This window comes from Acromyrmex echinatior, chromosome 3 (assembly GCF_024713525.1).
Source record: "Acromyrmex echinatior isolate Ae372 chromosome 3, ASM2471352v2, whole genome shotgun sequence".
NCBI lineage: Eukaryota > Metazoa > Arthropoda > Insecta > Hymenoptera > Formicidae > Acromyrmex > Acromyrmex echinatior.
Window position 1 is genome coordinate 4,627,180 of NC_141854.1, and position 22,394 is coordinate 4,649,573.

Genomic DNA, 22,394 nt, shown 5'->3' on the forward strand with positions numbered 1-22,394 from the left:
GTGTAAAATAATTAAATATTTGCTAACAAATATGCTTATATAAAATATTACAAAATTATAACAACATTAAGAGATAAGGAAAAATAACAAGAAAATATATAAAGATTATGCGTTTCGCAGGTTTCCTCCGTGTCCAGATTCATTCTTGGAGTGCCAACCTTGATTCGTGAACCTTGCAGTCCACTTCATCAGGGCGAGGAACAGATACTATATCGCTTGATGCTGTATCTCTCTATTTTGATCCTGTATCTTTTTTTTCCACTTAGATTACGTTCATATCAGTCCGACTGTCTACTATAAGGACAATAGGAAGTTTTTGCAATACCGTTTATTATCCAGATACGATGAACGCTAAAATCATGTTATCTTCTTCTTAACAACTAATTAAGAAAAGGATAACATGATTTTAGTACCTTATCTGGATCCATGTTATTGTAAAAACTCGCTATTGTTTCTCTGCAAAAACGCGTCCACACTGACCATCCATATCACATATCATTTCTTTGATGTTTCGGTAAAATACTGACTTCAAGGATCATGGTCATATCGTATCTGCGTATCAAAATGATACGCAGATATGATACGACCATGATGCAGACATTATACGGCGTGGCGCCTTTATAATGTCATAAACTAATCACAGAATTATATTAGCGTTCCTTTTATACTTTCGACTTTCCCAGAAGATGCATTTCATGTACAGACAGTTCTATATATTTTTGAAAACACTAATTTCAAATTAACTATCAAAATTTAATTCAAAATGGCAAATTCAAGTGACCATAAAAAACTGAATTATCGATATAAAATATAGATGAATTATCGATATAGACTATAGATTAAAGTTCTTTTCTGATTACTATTAACTCTCTTCCAAAATAACCTTTTAAAATTAAAAATATAAAAATATAAGTATTTTAATAAATAATTTCTAGGAAAGTAAGAAATTATATATATATATATATTATATTTCCTTAAAATATTCAATAAAAATCGATTCTTCGTACTTTACCATTAAAAGTTCGGAGCATGTTTTCTTATCCGATTGCGAGTTGCAGTTTTACACAGAATTCTTTTTTTGAATTGAAACTATTCTAAGGGATGCCATAAAAAATATTTGAAAGTCGAAAAATAAAGCTACTTTAATGTACATTTATATTTATGTGTATTTATATATCTTATTATTCACTAATTTATTAAATATTTTTTCACAAGTTATTTCTTATAAAACAATAAGATCCATATTAAAAGCGACATTGTATACATAAGTGTTAATTGTGATGTTTCATAGCTAAAAGGTATAGTTTTCACCATGTTAGATTTTTATGACAATTTTTATTGAACTAACAAACTTGTAAACAAAATAAATTTTTTTGCACATAAAAACACATGTAACTAACATCAAAATATCAAAATATACACATTGAAACACCATAATCAGTCAATGTATGTATGTATGTGTGTGTATATATATATATATATATATATATATATATATATATATATCCCGTTAATGTCTCCTCATATTCAATACTAACTATTGCATTGCATTCCATTGTATGTTAATATATGACTATGTTTTTAATCTTTACGAGTGATATTTATATGGATAGGAATAATTTAATATTATAATTAACGTTACAGTTTAAAAATTATAGAATCGTTTCAGAATTAGTAAAATATCTATTTTTTATTTAATGATTCAATTTATACATATTAGGAGTGTGATTAGTTTTAAGAGTTTTGTAAGAGATAACAATAATTCAGTGTTATCGAAGGCATTCCAATCACAGCTATTATTTCTTAATGCTTTAATATTAGTCCATGATATTTAATCGTTTATATACAAATAGTAGACGCAGTAAACATCATGTTTATTTTATATCATTTAAAAAATGGAGCTTCTTAAAAAGTATTTTCGACATGCGTTATTTTTATTTTTCAATCAGAAGAAAACAGCGGTTGAAGGTCATAGAATTCTGATAGAAACTTATGGCAATGTTGTTCCATCAATTAAAACACATATGAATATTGATTCTGTCGATTCAAAAGTAATGATTTCAATTTTAACAACACAAGCTAGAAAATGTAGATTTACAAGCATTATTGGACGAAAATCCAACACAATCAACTTTAGAATTTGCCAGAGAATTAAATGTTGATCGCATAACAGTTCGTATAATAAATCATATAATCATATTATTAAACATTTATGTAATATGTTGTTTAAATAAATCAGTTTAAAAAAAACCTTCAAAATTAAATCATATTCCCAATATTTAAAAAAAGTCCGATTTGTATAACCATGTTTATAAAATAATACTGTTTATTAATTTTAATTTTTTTATAGATATAAGCTCCTCGATCTTTACAATCGTTTTCTTGACTTTATCTTGTAACACAGAACAGAAACACTAGAACTTGCTCTATTTGCAATTATTATGTTATCAAAAATTGAGAATGGTCTTTTTATAATACTTTGATTGTAACTACAATTTGTAACTACGATTTATCAATCATAGTTAATGAAACGATAATTTTTATGAATACTCGTAGTAATGTGTATACATATAAAGTCGAGCTATATATCCCAATGTATAATCAATTATGCACATAACTAATTTTCTATTTTGTTCTCAAAATTATTTATTAAGTTTAAGATTAAAAATAAAAAATATATATAAAATAGAAAAATTTTTATAAAAAAATGTATAATTATATAATATAAAGAGAAATAAACATAAAATTAATTTCATTAATATTCGACAATCATTTCGGGTAATTGAATGAGAATTATTTTGAATAAAACGAATTCGATTATAATTAATAGAAATTAACCAATAACCATCAACATACGACAAAGATAAAGCATCATGAAGAAAAAAGAGATGAAGATTTTGAGACGTAATTGAAATTTTTCGAACAGAGTAATATTTAAAATTAAATGATCGAATAATTTATCGTTCAAATTTTGAACATACATTATATGAAACTTTCAAATCTGTCCTAAACTCTTTATCTTTCCAAATTACAAAAATATTAAAAATGTTTTAGCAGCTTATAGCTGTATTTCTTTTTTTAATAGTATGATCTAAAAGTGATGTATCTAAATATTATTTATAATACTAAACTTAACTATAATACATATAAAATCATCACGTGCACAGTAACATTGCAGAAAATTATGTCTTAATGTTCCAAAAACGTGCAAAAGTAATACGCTGTATAAAAATATGTAAAAATGATAATTAAGTAATCTAGAAGCGCAGCCATACATACACAGTTTATACGCATACATTATAATCAATGATAAAAAAAAGTTTTGTTCCGTTTTAATTTAATTCTGGTAAACTGTGCATTGTACTTGTGTACTGGTCTAGTCGTCTCTCATTGTCACACGTCGGAGAAACGCGCGTGCTCCGCTATCGACCAGAAACTCTAGTCCTCCTCCACGTCTCATCACTTCTCGCCCAGTCTCGATCCGCCGCGGCGTCCGAACATACTCTCGGCTGAATCCCAGCTCGCCGGGGCGCGGCAACGCCTGCCGAAGCATCCCCGAGAATCGGCCGTTGAACGTGAATACTTCTATCTTGCGTGCTCCGATGACAGACCGAATATCGGCGCGAAGATGACGAGGGAGAGACTGACGGATCGGTAGCTAAACATTAATCTATATATTTTCCCAAAAAGGATGAGAAGCTCACATCCTGCCGATGTTTGTGTTTGTATCCGCGTCTCTTCAAGAGATCGGATTCAGCATGGAAATAAGTGTGGCTAAGGTGTTATTGTCGACGGTATTAATTAAGGAAACAATTAGATATTAGAAGAGTAACGACGGTGCCTCGCCGTTGCAACTTAAAATTGTTCTATAAGAAGATTTTGAAGATTCTATCCGAGTGTTGTTACTGAAAAAAAATATTACTCAATATGCATCACGTTCAAGCATTTCGCGCGTTATATCTGCGAAATCATAATAGATATCTAAAAACAGCTGTTTGAGAATTTCATCTCTTCAAGTTCACGTGCGCAAGGACACAGGATTCGATCGAATGTACGTACATCTTATCTTAGGTTTCGCCTGTTGACAATCTTGATATTACTTGTAATTTATATACTATAAGAGATTAATAAATAAAATTAGTCTCTAAAATTTGCATTATTTCTATGAGTTTCTTTTGTTTTCAAATAAGAAAAATTTTTTTTAATATTTATAGATAACTAAAATGAAGAATCTCTAGAATCTTTACAAAGATGATTTTTCTACATTTATTTGCTCAAAATTTAAGATTGAATTTATTATTATAATTAAAGAAAATAAAACTCTGAAAAATCAAATATTTATTTTATATCTAATAAAATATTTAAAATCACAAATAAAATTATATTTAATTATCAGGGATGCACCGAATCTCGGATATCTAGCGTCAAATTCTTTTCGGATATCCGATATCTGATCGGATATCCGGTAGAGCAATTACCCGATCGGATACCAGAAATTTCCCCGGATATCCTGTCGAATATCTGGAAAAAGGCTTCTAAGAAAAAAGAAAAAAATAGCGATAATAATTTTCTTTATCTTCCCAAATGTGATAAAAAAAAAGGAAAGAGAGAGAGAAAGAAATGATTTGTACAAAAAATTCAACTGAAAAGAATAGAATTTTTTTTTAATAATATACAAACTATCAATATAAAATTTTAACCAAATATATATTACCGGATACTAATAATATTCGGCCAGAAAGTAAAAAAATGCCGAATAATGCCGGATATTCAATTAAGAAAAATAAATTTATTTTTGGTTAAAATTAAAAGAGGATCCTAGTACTTAATTATTGTATAATTTAGAGTGAAGTTATATACATATCCAAAATTATATTTTTTATTATTTATGAATATTTTTATGCAAATATTTCAATACAGAATTCATTTTAACCTTAATAAAACTTTGTTTTAAAATGCAATTATTTTCACTTTTTAATTTTCATTTATATTTATATTCATTATATTTCATTTATATTTATATTATTATTTTAATCTTAATTTTTATAATTAATTTAAAATTAAAATCAAATATTAAAAAATTAAAATAACAATAAATTAAATATTAAAAAATAAGAAGTCTAATAATTAGTTTAATTAAAATCTTCTTTTCAGTGTAAAATCAAATAAAAATATCAGATTATATTATTTGTTTTTATACTATGATTTTTGTTAAAAAAACATTTATTCTCAATTGATTAAAAAATTCATAAAAATATTTTAATTATTTCATAGAGCATTATTTATATATCGAGGAGCATTAATATTCATACAACAATATTAATCCTCATACACACCTTATTGACGTCATTGTATAAACATCACGATATTTATACAATATCGTCTATATATCATGACGTTTATGTGATATTTCTTGAACGTGCTATATGGATAATTTTATCTTTTTTTGTTATAGAAGAGAAAAAGTGGGAACATTCACGTATATAACTGTACTAATGATGTTCTAGGAATACAATCGATGGATGCACCTGCTCTGGAAATGTATACGTCATTAAATATAATATACAACCAAGTAGATCTAGGAAAAACAAAATGAGCAGAAGTTTGAATGGGATGGAAAAGAGACAGAAAAGATAATGCTGAGGCTCTACCCATTAGATTATCGCGTAGATACGCCACAATTATCATTGAGAAGAGCTTAAGGCGTTACAATTATTAATATAAATACGGAAAAGGTTCCGTTCCACTTGCTTGATAGAACTCGAACAGGCCTCATCCAGATTATGTGTGACCAGTCATTTTTTTATTATACATATCGATAAAAAAGTACGACAATATGTATATTCAACATCTGTAGAAAAAACAATTCACAGGCTGGAGATAAAAAAAATAGATATAAAAATTCAAGATCGAAGAAGTTAAAAGAAAGTCAAGGTCAAACAGTGTGTCAAGCAAACATAAATTGGTTCGAATAATAAACAAGAGTCAACGTCTCGGAAGAGTAGCTTTGTTGCCTGTGTAAAAGTTATCGTTTAACATACAATGTGGAAAAATAGGAACAAATCGTGACGATTAGACCGAAATGCCCCTTAAATGAGTATAACGATATATTATTTATGTATGCCGACAAAATAGCAGCGATGTTCCGTAATCAACGTTTTAGAAGTCTTCCAAGTCCGTGCAACGGCCACTAAATTAACCACAAAATGTCAACGAGAGGATAGATCGCATAGTGAAATAATCGCGCTCAAAATCTCATAATTCTTCATCTCTCGTAATCGTCATTACGAAAATTCATGGACCACACGAACATATCGCGGCTTCATAAAAGAAATGTGAGTCTAATGAGAAGAAGAGAAACAACGAAAGGAGAGAAACTTTTTGCCAATTCTCAGCTCATTTCGATAGACAATCATTGAGAGAGTAGAACCTGATTCGATGCAGAATACATATGTTTGCGTATTTTGAATTTTTTGGTGTCGCTATGCTACGGGCTAATTGCTATAAATATTGCGAAACATTCGATGTATTTATTCATGCGCTTTTCATTGCGAATTAAGATGTTCATGAGCTTTGCAATGAGTAATCGTGTCTATGGGAAGATACGATATACATAATAAAAAAAAGAAACTCCGTGGATCATTGCAAAGAATGATGGAAAATAGAAGGACCAAGACTGCTCAATTTAATTCTATCTTCTAAGCTGCCGTTCTTTGTGAAAAAATTTCGACGCAATAATGGCAAACAAAGATGTAGCATAATAATATAATTAATAATATACTTCTTTTATATTATACACGAGAAATACGGAGTCTAAATTTTAATCCGTGAGTTCTAATTTAGGCCAATTAACGAGACAGATGTCTAAACCACAAGTGATATCGATATTCTGTTATCGTTATCATAGGAACAAAGGCATTGAACATAATGTATATACTGATTATACAATTCTATCTTATACATATGAAAGTGTTTGATGTATGCAACTGCTCTGTTATGCGTGATCATCACTCTCTTGAAGAGGTAAAATAAATATTCCGTTTTTTTTCCTCCCAAAAAACATATTCTTTTGACATTCAAAAACATATTCTGTACACAATTTTTTGTTTTCATCGCGAGCAATGGAGCAATAATCTTGTTAACTATATTCTTCTTCATGTATGTCAATCGAATAAATTAAGAGAGCTATATTATTCAAAACATTTTTTTTAAACACCATAAATCAAAATCATCAATTAAAGTATTAATTAATTTTTGCAAAAAAACAAAGAAATATGATAATAAATTTTTTTGTTAATCAATTTTTTATCAGTCAATTTCATCATTTTAAGATTATTTATTAATTTAATCTTTTGATGCACATTATCAAGTTACATGACTTTAAGATTTGTATTCATAGTACGATTCAATCTGAAATCCGATTTAAGCTAAGTTTAAATTAATCTTTTATATGAAAAACGCGATTCTCAAACAACAATTTAATAAATCCATTGATTCAAATCTAGCTTACTAGCTTGTCTGATCAAATCGTGAATCGATCTATAACTATGAATAGAATCATCTTCAGTGTAGTAAAAACTATTTCTTTTTTTTCTCTGTGATATAGGCACTGTTTCGCGGCAGCAAAAAAGCTGTTGACGATGAGTGTGAATCTACCACGGCATTAATCAAAACTAAAATACAAAAGGGAGGTCTGCGACTACGAAGATGGCTAATTGCGCTACTACTATTTCTGTTAACATCGCTTTTTATTATCAACAGCTACAATACCGGTCAATTTCGGATCACCCGATTCGGAGAAATGGCCAAATCAACTGTTCAAGATGTAATAACCCGTGAGTATTAAATCATTATTATTTAATTTTTTCATGTGAGGATAATTCAAATATTTATTGTTAGAACTTTATGTTGCGAAAATATATCAATATATATATATATATATATATATATATATAATGAGAATGTAACAATATGTAGGTATGTAAAAACTACTTTTTTAATAAAATTTTAATATTAAAAAAAAAATACTTTATTTTTCTCTTAACATTAACATTAAAAAACTGATTTATTAACTCGTTTAGTATGTGTTTATAAATAAAAAATAAATACTAAATTTCATTACAGTGTACTTTTACTAAAAAGCTTTTGCAATCGTTAAACAAATTAACATATTATAATTATAAAATTATTTGGAAAATAAAACACTATTCAAAGCCTACACGTGTAAAATTTTCTCACGATCTTGATGATCGTATAAAGATGCTTTAAAAAAATGTTTTTTAATTTAGCATACATGAGATCATTTGCGCATAGATACGATATTATTGCCATAAGATTTTAAATCAGTATAAACTTTTAGCAATGCTAATGAAATGCCTAGAATTAATATGAATAATGTTTAAACAAAAATAAAAATACAAAAGTATGTTCTTTGATTAATTTCAAAAATCAAATAGTACAGAACTCTTAATTTTTTAAAAGACAATACAAAAAAATGTAGGGCATATAAGAGTCAACGTAATTAATTATAAATGCAAGAACTAAAACATAATACATAAAATGTATAAAAAAAGTTCTATAAAGAATACAGTGTAAAATACATTACATAACACAGAATTATATGTACGCCTTACAATTAGTAACTAAACTTTAAAATTACGTTAAAAATGTAATAGCTATTTAAAATTAAACGAAGAAATAAAGTTTTATTTATTTTTATCTTTAAAGTTTAATTTTTATTTTCAATCGTTTATAATTAAAAAAATATTAGTGTATTGCATATTTTTAAGAAAAAAATAACTTTTTGAAATTAATACAAAGTATAGGACATATAAGACTCAATGTAATTAATTATAAATGCAACTATAATATGATATATAAAATGTATTAAAAAAATTCTATAAATATCATATTGTAAAACACATTACACATTGTTTTGGCTCTTGGATTGAGCCATCCTCAGATAAAACAAAATTCACAATCTTAAAATTCATTTCCATCGTCATAGATAAATCGTGATGAAAGTTATTCAATTTATATAGCGATATTGATGAATGCTTTAAGGAGACCATGAATTACTTGCAAGCGATTTATTAATCGATTGTTCGGAATTTCATGATGTTCTAATTAAAGAAACATATTTGTTAACCAATAAAAATAAAAATAAAAAATTTAATTAAAATCTGAATAAAATAAAAATCTGTTAAAATGTTATCTACTTTTAAAATTCTATAAAAACCAAGCAAAAACTTTATCTCAATAAAACACTTACCAACGTGATCGCAGTTATCATTTCTTAAGAAAAAATACTTCATCAAATTCATCATAAAATCACGTAAGATATAAGAGGTAGTATATCAGGCAAATAGTTTTAATACGTTATACATAGTCACTATATTAAAACTTAATAATCAGTACAGATCGAATGTTTCAGACAGAATTTTTTGAAAGATATGTTAACGGTAAAGCTGACTGTCACTATCTGAGCGGTAATAGTTTCTGAATACACAGAAGAAATCTCTGTTTTATCTCATTATCTAAGAAAAAAGTAGATTAAAATAAAAAATAAAATAGTTACCAGACAAACAATTAAGACTAAATAATAATATCATTAAACCTAAATATATATATAAATATATATTTTAATAAAATATATTAAAAATGATTGTAACTCAGAAGAGATAACATCTCCTGCATTTGATTGTGAAAAAGAACAGCAACAATCCGGGCAATAATATATCTACTTCTTTGTCGTGTTGCAATCCTCAGAACAGTTTCTCTTTTATACTATCGTCTCATCCTGTCGTGACAATAAATCAAGCTCCTTCATCCACAAAATTAATATATCCGAATTCCTTCTTAAATAGTGAAATTTCACCTTCTTTTTCCTCTGTCAGAAACAAATGATTTGTGAATCTCTCTTCTACACTACGAACGATATGCAGAGTATTTTACAACTTGATGAGAACTTTGCGTTACCAAATAGGAATAAAAAGAACATCATTTTTGATTGCATTATATCGAAAATTATCAATTGATAAAAGAATTGATATCACAAATCATTCCATACTCATACTTAATAACATAGTTTCCTCTCCTCGTTTCACAACACCCATTGACACAAAATTATTAGAATTAGAAATTATTACAAAAGATTTTTTTAAATTAAATTCTGACACAATATTTACATATGCTGACAAGAGTAATGTTACTGCCTTTGAAAAAAATTTTTACATTAATAAAATAAATAAAATGCTTGGTGACACAGATACGTATGAAATAATAAAAAGAAATCCTTATAAAAAAATGATAACATCTCTCAGAATTATGCTTACAAGATGGAGGACTTGCAAAGATATTAATGAAGTTCAATATAAACGTTTATATTACAGTGATAGGTTGCTTCTAAAGTGCAGTGCTGAAGATTCACAAATCGAATTGTCCATTCAGGATCATAGTGTCTTCAATAGAGAGTCCATTATATTCCTTAGCCTTATTTTTACACATCATGAAACTGTTCCTAAAGCTGAGAGTTATATAAAAAATAGTTTTCAACTTATTAAAGATCTAAAAGGGATGAGAATTGATTACAATAATTACAAATTAATCTCATTAGATGTAATTTCTCTTTTTACTAACATTCCATTAGACATGGTTATCGATTGTGTAAATGACAATTGGAATTTCATCTTAAAAAAATGTGACTTATCCAAGACGGAGTTCCTGATGACGGTTCGGTTTATTCTAGATTTAACATATTTTACATTTAATAATACCATTTATAAACAGAATTTCGGCACACCCATGGGTTCTCCGTTGTCATCCATCATTGTAGACTTAGTAATGCAAAAATTAAAGACAATATCTTTGTTACAATAATCAGTTGCTTTTTTATTATTATGTTGATGATCTAGCTGTTCCTTCCTTTGAAATCAATTCGTTTTTCGAAAATTCGTTTTAATTCGTTTTACTCACGTCTACAATTCAGAAGTAGACTTTGATTTACTAAATTGCAATGATGTTACGATCATGGTCGAAGAAAAACATTTAACCTTCGATTGGTATCAAAAACTGACTTTTTGGAGGAGATTTTTAAATTAATTTTCAAATTATTTTATCTCCCAAAAGAAAGTTATAATTTTTTATTTGGTAGACAGGACTTTATTGTTATCTGACTCTAAATTCTATCATAAGAATCTTACATTAATTGTTAATATATTAATAGAGAACGATTATTCTCTTAAATTCATTTTTTTGACACAATCAATGTTAGAGTCAAAAGCATTCAGCGTGGAGGAGCAGTAATACATGATTGCACGAACAATAGTGATGAGACAAGAGATGTTACATCATGATTTAGGTACTGTGCCCTTTGTGTTCCATTGATAACAAAGAAATTCAAAAAATTTAATAGAGAGGATATCAAAGTTTCCTATTATAGCTCTAATAAATTGAGTAAGTTCATTGAGGTACAAAAGGATTCTCGTTCAAATTGGTCAAAGAACAAGATTGTGATTTTCTACAAGGATTGTGATGCATCATATATATATATATATATATATATATATATATATATATATATATATATACATACAGACAAACGGATAGACAATTTAAAACCAGAATTACAGAACCATAATCATATTCCGTAATCATATTCGTTGGAATACATCTACCCAGTCTGTAATCATCGAACATAGACTGCAGATGACATATGATTTTGATTGGAATAACATCCAGATACTAAATGAAGAACCATTATAATAAATTAATTAATTTCTGAAATGTTAAATATTGAAAAGCAAAAAAAGTGTTAATCTCACAGTCTTAATCTCCAAACAGACACGAAGGGCCTTCACAAAGCAATATATCGATTATAAAATTTGACGTCCTTATCTAGCGTTTTATCTATTAATTGCGGCTCAGATAGTGCAGTCAGCCTTATCGTTAACATATCTTTCAAAAAATTCTGTCTGGAAGATTCGATTTGTACTGATTATCAAGTTTTAATATAGTGACTGTGTTATTACTATCTAATATACTATCTCTTATATTTTACATGATTTTACGATATGATAAATTTAACGAAGTATTTCTTCTTAAGAAATGATAACCGCGATCACGTTGGTGAGTGTTTTATCGAGATAATGGTTTTTACAGATTTTTAAAAGTAGATAACATTTTAACAGATTTTTATTTTATTCAGATTTTAATTTTATTTTTTATTTTTATTATTTATTAACAAATATGTTTCTTTATTTAGAATATCATGAAATTCCGAACAATCGATCAGTAAATCGCTTGCAAATAATTCATGGTCTCCGTAAAGCATTCATCAATATCGCTATATAAATTAGATAACTTTCATCACGATTTATCTATGACGATGGAAATGAATTTTAAGGTTGTGAATTTTGTTTTATCTGAGGATGGTTCAATCCAAGAGCCGAAACATGTATAATGTATTATTCATAGAATTTTTGTTATACATTTTATATCTCATATTATAATTCTTGCATTTATAATTAATTACATTGACTTTTACATGCTCTATATTTCTTTGTATTAATTTCAAAAAGTTATTTTTTTCTTAAAAATATTCAATATACTAATATTTTTTTAATTATAAACGATTGAAAATAAAAATTAAACTTTAAAGATAAAAATAAATAAAACTTTATTTCTTCGTTTAATTTTAAATAGCTGTTACATTTTAACGTAATTTTAAAGTTTAGTTACTAATTGTAAGACGTATACATAATTCTTTGATGATAATTAATAAATCGTGAAAAAATATATCTCTCAATATGATACAAAAAATAATTTTTTATACTCAACATACAAATCTTTCATGATAAATTATTATAACATCAGAAATTTTGTTTAAATTCAATTTAATCTTGTTTATATTCATTCTCGTATATTTTCGTACTTATTTTAATTATTATTTTGTACCTATTTTAATTGTTAATTCGTAAATTTTACAGAGGAATACGTATCGACAACATCAAATGTATACATGCCAATAGGCAACGGTGGCTTTCTAGTTCGCAACAAAGGATGTCGGTTACCAGCAATGGATCCTTTAGATCTTGCAGTTCGACGTTTCATAACAAAAGATATGTTCGAATGCGAGTACGGAAATTTTCCACCATTAATTGAATCAAACAATACCGCGCTATTCGTTAATCCGCTAACGTGGAACGAATTTCATAACAGTCCGGGCGGTATAAGCTGCTGCTGGCGACCATTTTGGCGAACGAAAGATAATGACAATGCTGTCACGTTAGTATTATAAAAAATTTTTAATTAAAATTATATAAGTATATATGTTATCACGGTTGGGTAAGTTAATATTTTTTTTGCTAACTAAAAATTGAAAGTTGAATGAACAAAATACTAACTCAGTTAAAATTACGTTAAAAATTAATGTTATTGAATTAACTAAAAATTAAATAAAGAGACTAAGACTTAAATAAAAAGTTAATTTTGAAAAAACATTATTTTTATTAAATGACAATATCTTAATTTTTATTTAAATCAGATTACTTTAAATAACAAAACAATTACAATAAACATTCATCATAAATTTAATATTTTAATAGTTATAAATTATGTGAAATAACAAAAATATCTCTTGTAAAAAACTCTCTAATAAAAAACTGATTTTTTTATATTTCTATATAGTTATTTCATATTTTGATATATTTACTTGCATATAAAAGAAAAATAAAATATAATTTTTAAAAATGTAAGTACTCTTGTACTTCTCTTTGTGCTAGCCATGCCTGCACATTCTTTAAAAACTATATGTAAATAAAAAATTTATTCTTTTTTTATTATTTAGACATAAAACAAGGACATATAAATACATAACGCAAATGCACTGATATATTTATTGCATTGATTATTTCCTAAATAAATCCAAACCACATTCATTTTTGGACACTATGAGCATTGCACCCATTACACAATTATTCAACTTTTTCTAAATTAATTCTCTAATGTTTTAACAGAAAATTTTATAGAAAATAATATTGGCGCGCATTTAAAGATTAAAAAAATTAAAACTTAAAAAAAAACTTAATAAATTAAAACTAAAGATAATTAAATTAAGGTAACTACGTTAAGTTAATAAAGTTTAAAGGTAATAAATTAAATTAAGGTAATTAAATTAAATTGAAAATTAATTTATTTAAAATTAACTAAATTAAGTTAAAAGTTATTAACTTTTTAACTTTTTATTTAACTTTTAATTTATTGATTAGTTACTACCCAACCCTATATGTTATGTACACATAAATTATATATTAAAAGTGTATCAGACAACCAGTATTTCTCTTTTTCTCTCAGAAATGAATAGTGGAAGAAATTGAAGAAAAATTTTCATTATTAAAAATTAAGATAATCTAGATTAAATCTAAAATTTTTAATAGGAATATAAGTCGAGTAGAATATCATTGGATAGGTTTTTTAAAAATAAACAACTTTTGCAAAAATAAAAAAATGTCACAGAATAGTTTGTCAAAATTAAAAAACATTAAAATTATCGGAAATTTAAATTAAAATTTTTAACATCAAATGCTATGTGATAAATCATTCGAATGATAATGTTTGTGCTTTTAGGAAATACGAAATGAGAAAAATTGTAGCAAATTCTTAAATTTTTAATTGAAATATAGGGTAGAATATCATTGAATAAAAAGCCCATTGAAAAAAAATATTTCTAAATAAAAAAGATTTTAATATCTTTTACTATTAACAAAAAATGACATAATTTCTTATTAATGCGTTTTCTCAATTAAAATAAAAATAAAGGAAAAACTGTATTCAAATTTTGTTGCTCATACGATTTGATCTTAAAGATTTTAATTTAATAAATCCCCGATAACTTTTAACGTCTAGACAATAATGATTCATATAATCTGTGATTAAAACAATTTTTTCTCTCTTTTCGTAAACCGTGACATATTAAAAAAAGACAAAAGTTTAAACAAATAAAAACAAAAAGTTTAAACAAATGTATATCTCGCAATTTTTAACAAGAGGTTGACTTCTATTAGCTTTTTGTATAAAACTTTTTATTGTTTATTGTATCAATAGATATATATAAGGAGTCTATAATTCATTAGTTTTAATTTAATTTCATTATTATTAAACAAAAGTTTATTTTTAAAAGATCTGTTTAATGATAACTACTCGACTTATATATGTTTCCATTAAAAATTTCAAATTTGACTTAGGTTTATCATATTTCCGGAAAACCCAAAATTTAATCAAGTCAGAGAAGCTCTGATAATGAAAATGTTTTTTCTCCATCTTCCAATTACATTTCCGAGAAAAAAGATAATACAGGTGATCTGATATATCTTGTATATTATCTATAGGATAGATTTGTTATACAGATGACTTTAAATTGGATAATAAAATTTTACAGATATGACACACAGTGCTATCCTTTCCAAGATTCTTGCACAGTGAATGCTGAATTCGTAAAAGTTGAATGTTATCAAAACAACGAAATGGTATACAAAGATTACTACGCTTTCCTACCTCGTAAGCCTTCGATAGAGGAAAGATGCAGGCAAACACTGAGAATGGATACGCTGATCGAAGATCGTCTCAGCGTTCTCATTGTCGGGCTCGACTCGGTTTCCAGGATGAATTTTCACAGAATGATGCCGAAGACTGTAAAATCACTTCAGTCTCTCGGTGCCGTAGAAATGTTGGGCTATACCAAGGTCGCTGATAACACATACCCAAATCTCGTCCCGGTATTAAGTGGTCTGAATCAGGAGGAATTGCGGGATCTGTGTTGGCAAATGCCTAACAAAACTTTCGACGAATGCCCGCTTTTGTGGAAGAACTTCAGTGATGCTGGTTACCGCACAGTATTCGGCGAGGATGCTTGTAGCATGAGCACATTCAATTACCTGAAACCAGGATTCCGCGAACAACCGACAGATTACTATCTGAGACCATATTGCATCGGTGCTGAGAATGACATTGGTAACACCCATAAACTGAACGCCAATCTCTGCCTCGGTACCAGGAAGACATTTGAATGCATGCTGGATTACACGCGCAAAACGGCAATCGAGTTCTCCTCGGAACTTTACTTCGCCTTCATTTGGCAGGCAAGTCTCACCCACGACTATTTCACGTATCCTCAGTTGGGTGACAACTCCTATCACGAGTTCGTCGAGTATGCGTCACGGGAGGGTCTGCTGAATCGCACAGTCTTGATTATGATGAGCGATCACGGTATGAGATGGGGCGATTTCCGACAAACGTATCAGGGAAAGATTGAGGATAGTCTACCTTTCGTCTTTATCGTGCTACCGAGATGGTGGCGCGAAAAGTTTCCTCTGGCTTGGGGGAATTTGCGAAGGAACAGCCACAGTCTCACGACGCCCTTCGATCTTCATGAAACGTTAATGGATTTGCTGAATCCGCAACTTTTGCGAGAATCATTTCTTAAGAAGCGCATTAAAATTCAAGCCGCCTCGCCTGGCATCCCGCGTGGCATCAGTTGGTTCCTACCAGTACCAGACATTCGTACCTGCGACATGGCGCACATTGCGAATCATTGGTGCATGTGCCATACCAGTAATACGGTCGCGTGGAACGACACTGGCTTGCATGATAGCGTATCATTTCTCGTCAGAGAACTGAATGACATGTTAAGCAGATATCCAATGTGCGCAACCTTGAATCTAAAAATGATCAAAGATGCGAAGATGTGGCAGGATAAGACGGAAGGGGCGACGCTGGTGGATTATACAATGATCATACAAACTACCCCAGGTGATGCGATCTTTGAGGGTACAATACGCTATAAAGCAGACGATAACAGCCGCAAATTAGCTGGGTCGGTCAGTAGGCTGAATGCTTATGGCACTCAGAGTGCCTGTGTGGATGAATTCAACATGCGTTTGTATTGTTACTGTCTTTAGCACAACATATTCAACAGATTGCTCGAGTGCTGAAGCTTTTATATCTAATAATTTAAATCGGAGCTTGGTGCAACTCATTCAGACAATATGTGTGTTTAGTCTTCCGTTAGCCAAATTGGACTTTGAAGGAATAATAGATTGTTTTTATTATGATAGATATACTTTTAAATTTGTGAAAAATAAATATTGCGAATTTTAGATCAATTTATAAATATATAAAAAATAAGAAAAATATCCGACTTCTATGTTAGTAAAAACTTGTTAAAACTGTCGAATATGCAAAAATGTTTTCAAATTTTTACACAATTCGAAACAATACAAAAATTTGCACAGAAATTAAAAACAAAGTTGCTAATGGAAAGTGCAAAATTCATATATATGGCTAATGGAAGATAAAACGTCTTCAAAGTGTCTTTGAAAGTTGTCTTCTAGACACGTGTTTTGTCTGAAAAGTGATCCCTCTCCTCAGACTTAGAAATCGGTTCGATTAGATTTATGGGTTCGAAAGAAACTGTCAAGTATTTTGACAAACTCCATATTCAATTTCGTAGAATATTGCTTCTATCTTGTTACTTCTACCTTATTCCGGATGGAACGAACAATATTTTATGTACAGGATGGTCTCGAATATTTTGACCAGACTTCGAGATTTTATAGGAAATTTAATTCTGAACAAAAAGTATCCGAAAAATATATTTCGAAGTCTAGCCAAAACATTCGGGGCCATCCTGTATATACAGTCATAATAAAATAAAACGGCTTGATGAGTGACATCGAGTAACAAATTCATATTCGCACAAGTTCATATTCTCAAGAATATCATGTTTATCGTATATCGTGAATATAATTACATAACTTTATATTTATTTATATATATATATATATATATTCTTCCATATAGCTCCTCGATTAATTTAATCAGGCAATATAGATATTTACGAGCATTAAGAGGCAGTCTATCTTGCGCTCGAGATTTTTAAGATTTTTTAAAGAAATAATTATAAATGCTATCACGCGGTTCCTAGCTTTATACATATTTGTATATATTTATTGATGTTTTGAGAATATAACTGAATTTTTATGAGTCATAAAAATAGTCATTTTTGTTGTTATACAATATTGACGCATTAAAAAAAATATCTTGTCTTCCTGGCGATAGTGATAACGCCGTTATAATTATTTTAAAAAATTTAAGCAATATTAAGTATCTCAATTTTCATTAGTTTATATATGGAATAAAAATTAACTGTAGGATCATCGAGAAAGCTCATATTTTTAAAATAATGGGGATGAAAGTTAAAGAAAAAACTTTAAAATTTAATCATCTAAGCAATCTGCGACTTTAGTAAAGTTTTATCCTAAAAATAAATATTTTAGAGCGATTTATGAACAATGCTAACATTATATTCCGAATAATGAAATAATAATAAGATGGTAAGTCGATATACTTGAAGCAGAAAAGAGGAAGCAAATGTTTACTTGAGCTCTTTTCGAAAATATCCGTTCCTATAAGATAATAATTAATTTTTAAATTAAAAGATATTGAATTTTAATGTATTGTATATATATCTGTAAGTGATTTTTTTAATACACATTTGACCATTTTTAATAAAAATTTCTTTTTTAAAAACAGAAACAAAGTAAAAGAACGATTCTATAAATGATAGAACATTTCACATTTTCATTATATTCCATTCTATTATCAAAGAAAATTTATAATAATGTGCCTAACTGTTTCCTAATACTTAGTTTGCAAAAAATATATTTGTATTATTAAGAAACCTTCAGTAGAACTCGCAGAATGTTTCGTAATAAAACTTATAAAAAATAAAATTATAAAATTTTATCTGCGCGTTGATCTATATTTTCACTAATTCTTCAAATTTTAATTTAAAACTTTAGGAGTATATTTTTAGAATTTTAAAATTATATAAGAAAATTTATATAATATTTTTAGAACTTTAAGATTATATAAGAAAAGATTGGCTATTTTATCTTCCAAGATAGACTACTTTCTTGATGTAGAACTGTATAAACGCTCGCTTTGTATCTCTTTCTTCGTTCACTTGCTTGTTTACTCATGTGACAACATATCGAGTAAAACAGCTTTGTACTTGATAAGAAAATATATTTCATCCACTCTAATTTATATCAAAATGACCTATACTTGTCATGCGAACTGTCTCGTCAGTTTTTAAGGCTAAACCAACTTTTAATATCTGTAAACTTGATATGTAATTACATATTACGGCGATCAGTGACCAATCCGCCAATTCTCTCTCTCTATACATATATATATAAATAAAAAAAGATATTTTATTATTTTTTATGAGTGTATTTCATCAAACCATTTTTTCACGATCGCAACTAAATAAAATTAATTATTAGATCATATGTAATACTCATTTAATCATTACAATTATTTTTAACATGTTTCTGTAAACTTTATATCGGAAAATGAACAAAAAATAGCCTACTCTCTGACAATACATTTCATAAAACATTAGAACACATTCTATAACTTATGTATTTATTTCTGATTTTTATTTTTTTGTTTGGGGAAAAATAATCACATCTTTCTTTGTAATGATTTTGTAATAGATTATAGTTATACTATAATAAATTACATATAGAAGATATTGCCACTTAAAATACACAGATATATTTGAATTAAAAAATTGGCTACAAATGTATGTTAATCTTATTATGGTATTATACTCATTATATATTCACTGATGTTTATGTTCAAAACTTCTTTGCAGTTGCAAAGAAATTTCACCTTGTGTTTATGCCAGTATACTTGCTAAGTTTACATTATTAATAATAATATAAATGGCCAATCATTAATAATTTATTAATTTATATGTGGTCTTTTTTTATTTCATATTAAATGCAAAATCTATCCACACACATATCAATCTCTCCTATATTATTCATATAATTTAATCAATATAACTTAAATTACAAAATAAATTGTTTAGTTATTTCTGATGTCGGCAAATAATTGGCAACAATCAAACATTAATTTAAATAATTGGCAATAAGAACTAGTTTAACCAGTCTTTTGCTAGTCTAAATAAATTATATTTGCTATTGATTTTGTGTAGAAAATTATATATGTACTCAAATTTATATATCCAGTATAATCACTGGATTACCAACTCTTTTGGTATTCTTTAGTACGAAAGCAAGAATATCGCTCTTTACAGACATACTATATCAAGACATACATTCCAACCAAAGCACTCACTTTGCACTCACTTTGTACATATACTGCACTTAAATATTCAATTGCCATGTATACCGTTGTATATTCGATTTACAGAACTTTGTTGCAATAATTTTCTTATATCTGAAATATAATAAAACCATTTTTTTAATAATATGTAATAATATGTAATAATATAATGCATAAAATTTCACGCACTAATACAGAACATTTTGGTTTACCTTCTTTTTGTTCATCTGTAAAATCATTATCGGGGAATGCAATATCAAACGTAACATATAAAGCACCATGAAGATTGTTATTATCATAATTAGGCATTCCTTCGCCCTTTTTCCGAATTCGAGCACCATGTTTAGTAATTTTATCCCTTTGGATAGTGACTATATGACCATCTAAATGTTTTATATCTACTGTGAAACCTAATAGGGCATCTTGCAAAGATATTGTAACATTTGTATATAAATCGTCACCTTTTCTTTCGAAAACAGGATGAGGTATAGTTTGTATCCTATAACAGACAATTGTATTGCAAATATATATAATTGTATTGACTTAGGGTGCTATTTCATTTGTACGCTTTTGTCATACAACAAATATGTGCAGGACAGAGGTCCTCAGATTTCTCTATCTGATAGTCAATCAATAGGCTTGAAAATTTTATCATATGACAAAAACGTACAAATTAAATAGCGGTCTTATACAGGATAGGCTAAAACATAGACCGAGAAAAAAGTATTCTCTGAAGTGATTTTACATCTAAAAATTAAAATAATACATTAAATTTTTCTTCCAAGTTACTTAAAACACAAATTAAACAAAAATTATTTTAAAAATCAACTGAACATATGTATATTCGATTAAAATTTAATTGTATTTGATAAAAATTTGACCTTTAAAATCAATAACATAAAACGCGCGCGTGTGTATATATGTGTGTATATATACATTCAGAATATTTACTCACTTTATTATAAGATCTCCTGGTTCTCCATCAATATGTGGTTCTCCTTCTGCAGTAAATTTAGTTTCTTGATTATCTACCATTCCTGGTTCAACTTCTACTTCCAATATACGTTCCTCATTAACCAATTTTACATTTGGACATTCTGAACACACAGACTGTTGCATCATTTGGAATCTACCATTTCCTAAATTGCGAGTAACTAATTCCTGCCTACAATTACACTTCCTTGTTCCTTTCACTGTTTTTATAACTGGCTTATTTCTTGTGATCTAAAATATGCAGTAATAAAATAAGTTTAGTAAAGGAAAAAATCACACACTGTGCTATTCATAACAGAAAAAAATTTTACCTCAATAAAATTTCCGCTATATAATTCTTCTAAAGTAACAAGCAGGTCCATTACAACATTTGAACCTTTAGGAGTTTGATGTTGTTGATGTGATTCACCACCAAAATGGAAATTGATGTCACCAAAGAAACTTGCAAACGGATCCATATTACTGTTCATCATGCCGTCCTTCTTCAAACATTCCTCTCCACATTTGTCATATATTTCTCTTTTCTCAGGATCTGACAGCACTTCATACGCTGCTCCCAAATCTTGAAACTTTTGAGAGGCATCTGGATCATCTTTATTCTTATCAGGATGCAGTTCTTTTGCTAATCGTCTGTAAGCCTTCTTAATTGCATGTGTACTAGCACTATGTGATAATCCTAATATATTATAAAAATCTCTTCTGCAAAAAGAAAGTTACAAAAGTTAACAGTTACAATAAACTTCTTTATTTTTGCACATTATCATTACTTAATTGGAAAAAACTATCAAACTAATAGCCTATATTATACAGATATAAGATCTGTATCAATTTTCAAAACTAAAAAATTACGGGGATTAGAAAATTTTTCATCTATTTATATTTTTTGTTGAGTTTCAAGATTATTAAACAAATCTCTGTGATATACACGAGTGAAACGATTTAACTGACAAGTGGACGAAAGGATAAGGTTAATTCGAAAAAGTCTACTATGCGCCATAAAAAGAATCTCTCTAAAATGTGCCATAAAAAGAAATACTGTTCTAACTTACCCAGCTATAGATAATACAACACATATTGTTAAATTTATGAATAATATCCAATTTAATTTTAACCCTGCCATCCTAGCAGACGTTACACGATCATCTGAGTACGCCTGCATTCTGTAAAGCTTAAATCGTGGTAGCTTCTCATTGGTCTAATAAAAAAGA

General features: G+C 28.0%; 2 protein-coding genes across 3 annotated transcripts; one reads left to right on the top strand and one right to left on the bottom strand.

Moving 5' to 3' along the window:
- The first annotated feature begins 3,126 nt into the window (after positions 1-3,126).
- Positions 3,127-19,277, top strand: LOC105142989 (uncharacterized). 2 transcript variants are annotated; one of them, XM_087404890.1, is made up of 5 exons: positions 3,127-4,051; positions 5,456-7,023; positions 7,607-7,835; positions 12,987-13,284; positions 15,437-19,277. In XM_087404890.1, the coding sequence occupies exons 2-5, from the start codon at positions 6,928-6,930 to the stop codon at positions 16,953-16,955; spliced, it is 2,142 nt and encodes a 713-aa protein (XP_087261016.1). In that variant the 5' UTR covers positions 3,127-4,051; positions 5,456-6,927; the 3' UTR covers positions 16,956-19,277. The 2 variants fall into 2 exon arrangements, with proteins under 2 accessions (XP_087261016.1, XP_011049249.1); XM_011050947.2 differs by having other exon boundaries at positions 3,136-4,051; positions 5,508-7,023.
- A 317-nt stretch (positions 19,278-19,594) lies between these two features.
- Positions 19,595-22,394, bottom strand: shv (DnaJ heat shock protein family member shriveled). Its single transcript, XM_011050948.2, has 5 exons — positions 22,236-22,394; positions 21,498-21,885; positions 21,149-21,417; positions 20,406-20,692; positions 19,595-20,307 (listed from the first exon to the last, which is right to left on the bottom strand). Exons 1-5 carry the CDS (start codon positions 22,343-22,345, stop codon positions 20,243-20,245), a joined length of 1,119 nt encoding a protein of 372 aa, XP_011049250.1. The 5' UTR covers positions 22,346-22,394; the 3' UTR covers positions 19,595-20,242.

Excerpts from the sequence above, each read along its gene's own strand:
- LOC105142989 (XM_087404890.1), top strand. The coding sequence starts at position 6,928 with ATGTATATACTGATTATACAATTCTATCTTATACATATGAAAGTGTTT. Across the intron at positions 7,024-7,606 it reads ATCATCACTCTCTTGAAGAG|GCACTGTTTCGCGGCAGCAA; the intron begins GTAAAATAAATA and ends TCTGTGATATAG. Across the intron at positions 7,836-12,986 it reads TGTTCAAGATGTAATAACCC|AGGAATACGTATCGACAACA; the intron begins GTGAGTATTAAA and ends TAAATTTTACAG.
- shv (XM_011050948.2), bottom strand. The coding sequence starts at position 22,345 with ATGCAGGCGTACTCAGATGATCGTGTAACGTCTGCTAGGATGGCAGGG. Across the intron at positions 21,418-21,497 it reads ATAGCGGAAATTTTATTGAG|ATCACAAGAAATAAGCCAGT; the intron begins GTAAAATTTTTT and ends TGCATATTTTAG. Across the intron at positions 20,308-20,405 it reads TACAGATGAACAAAAAGAAG|ATATAAGAAAATTATTGCAA; the intron begins GTAAACCAAAAT and ends ATTATATTTCAG.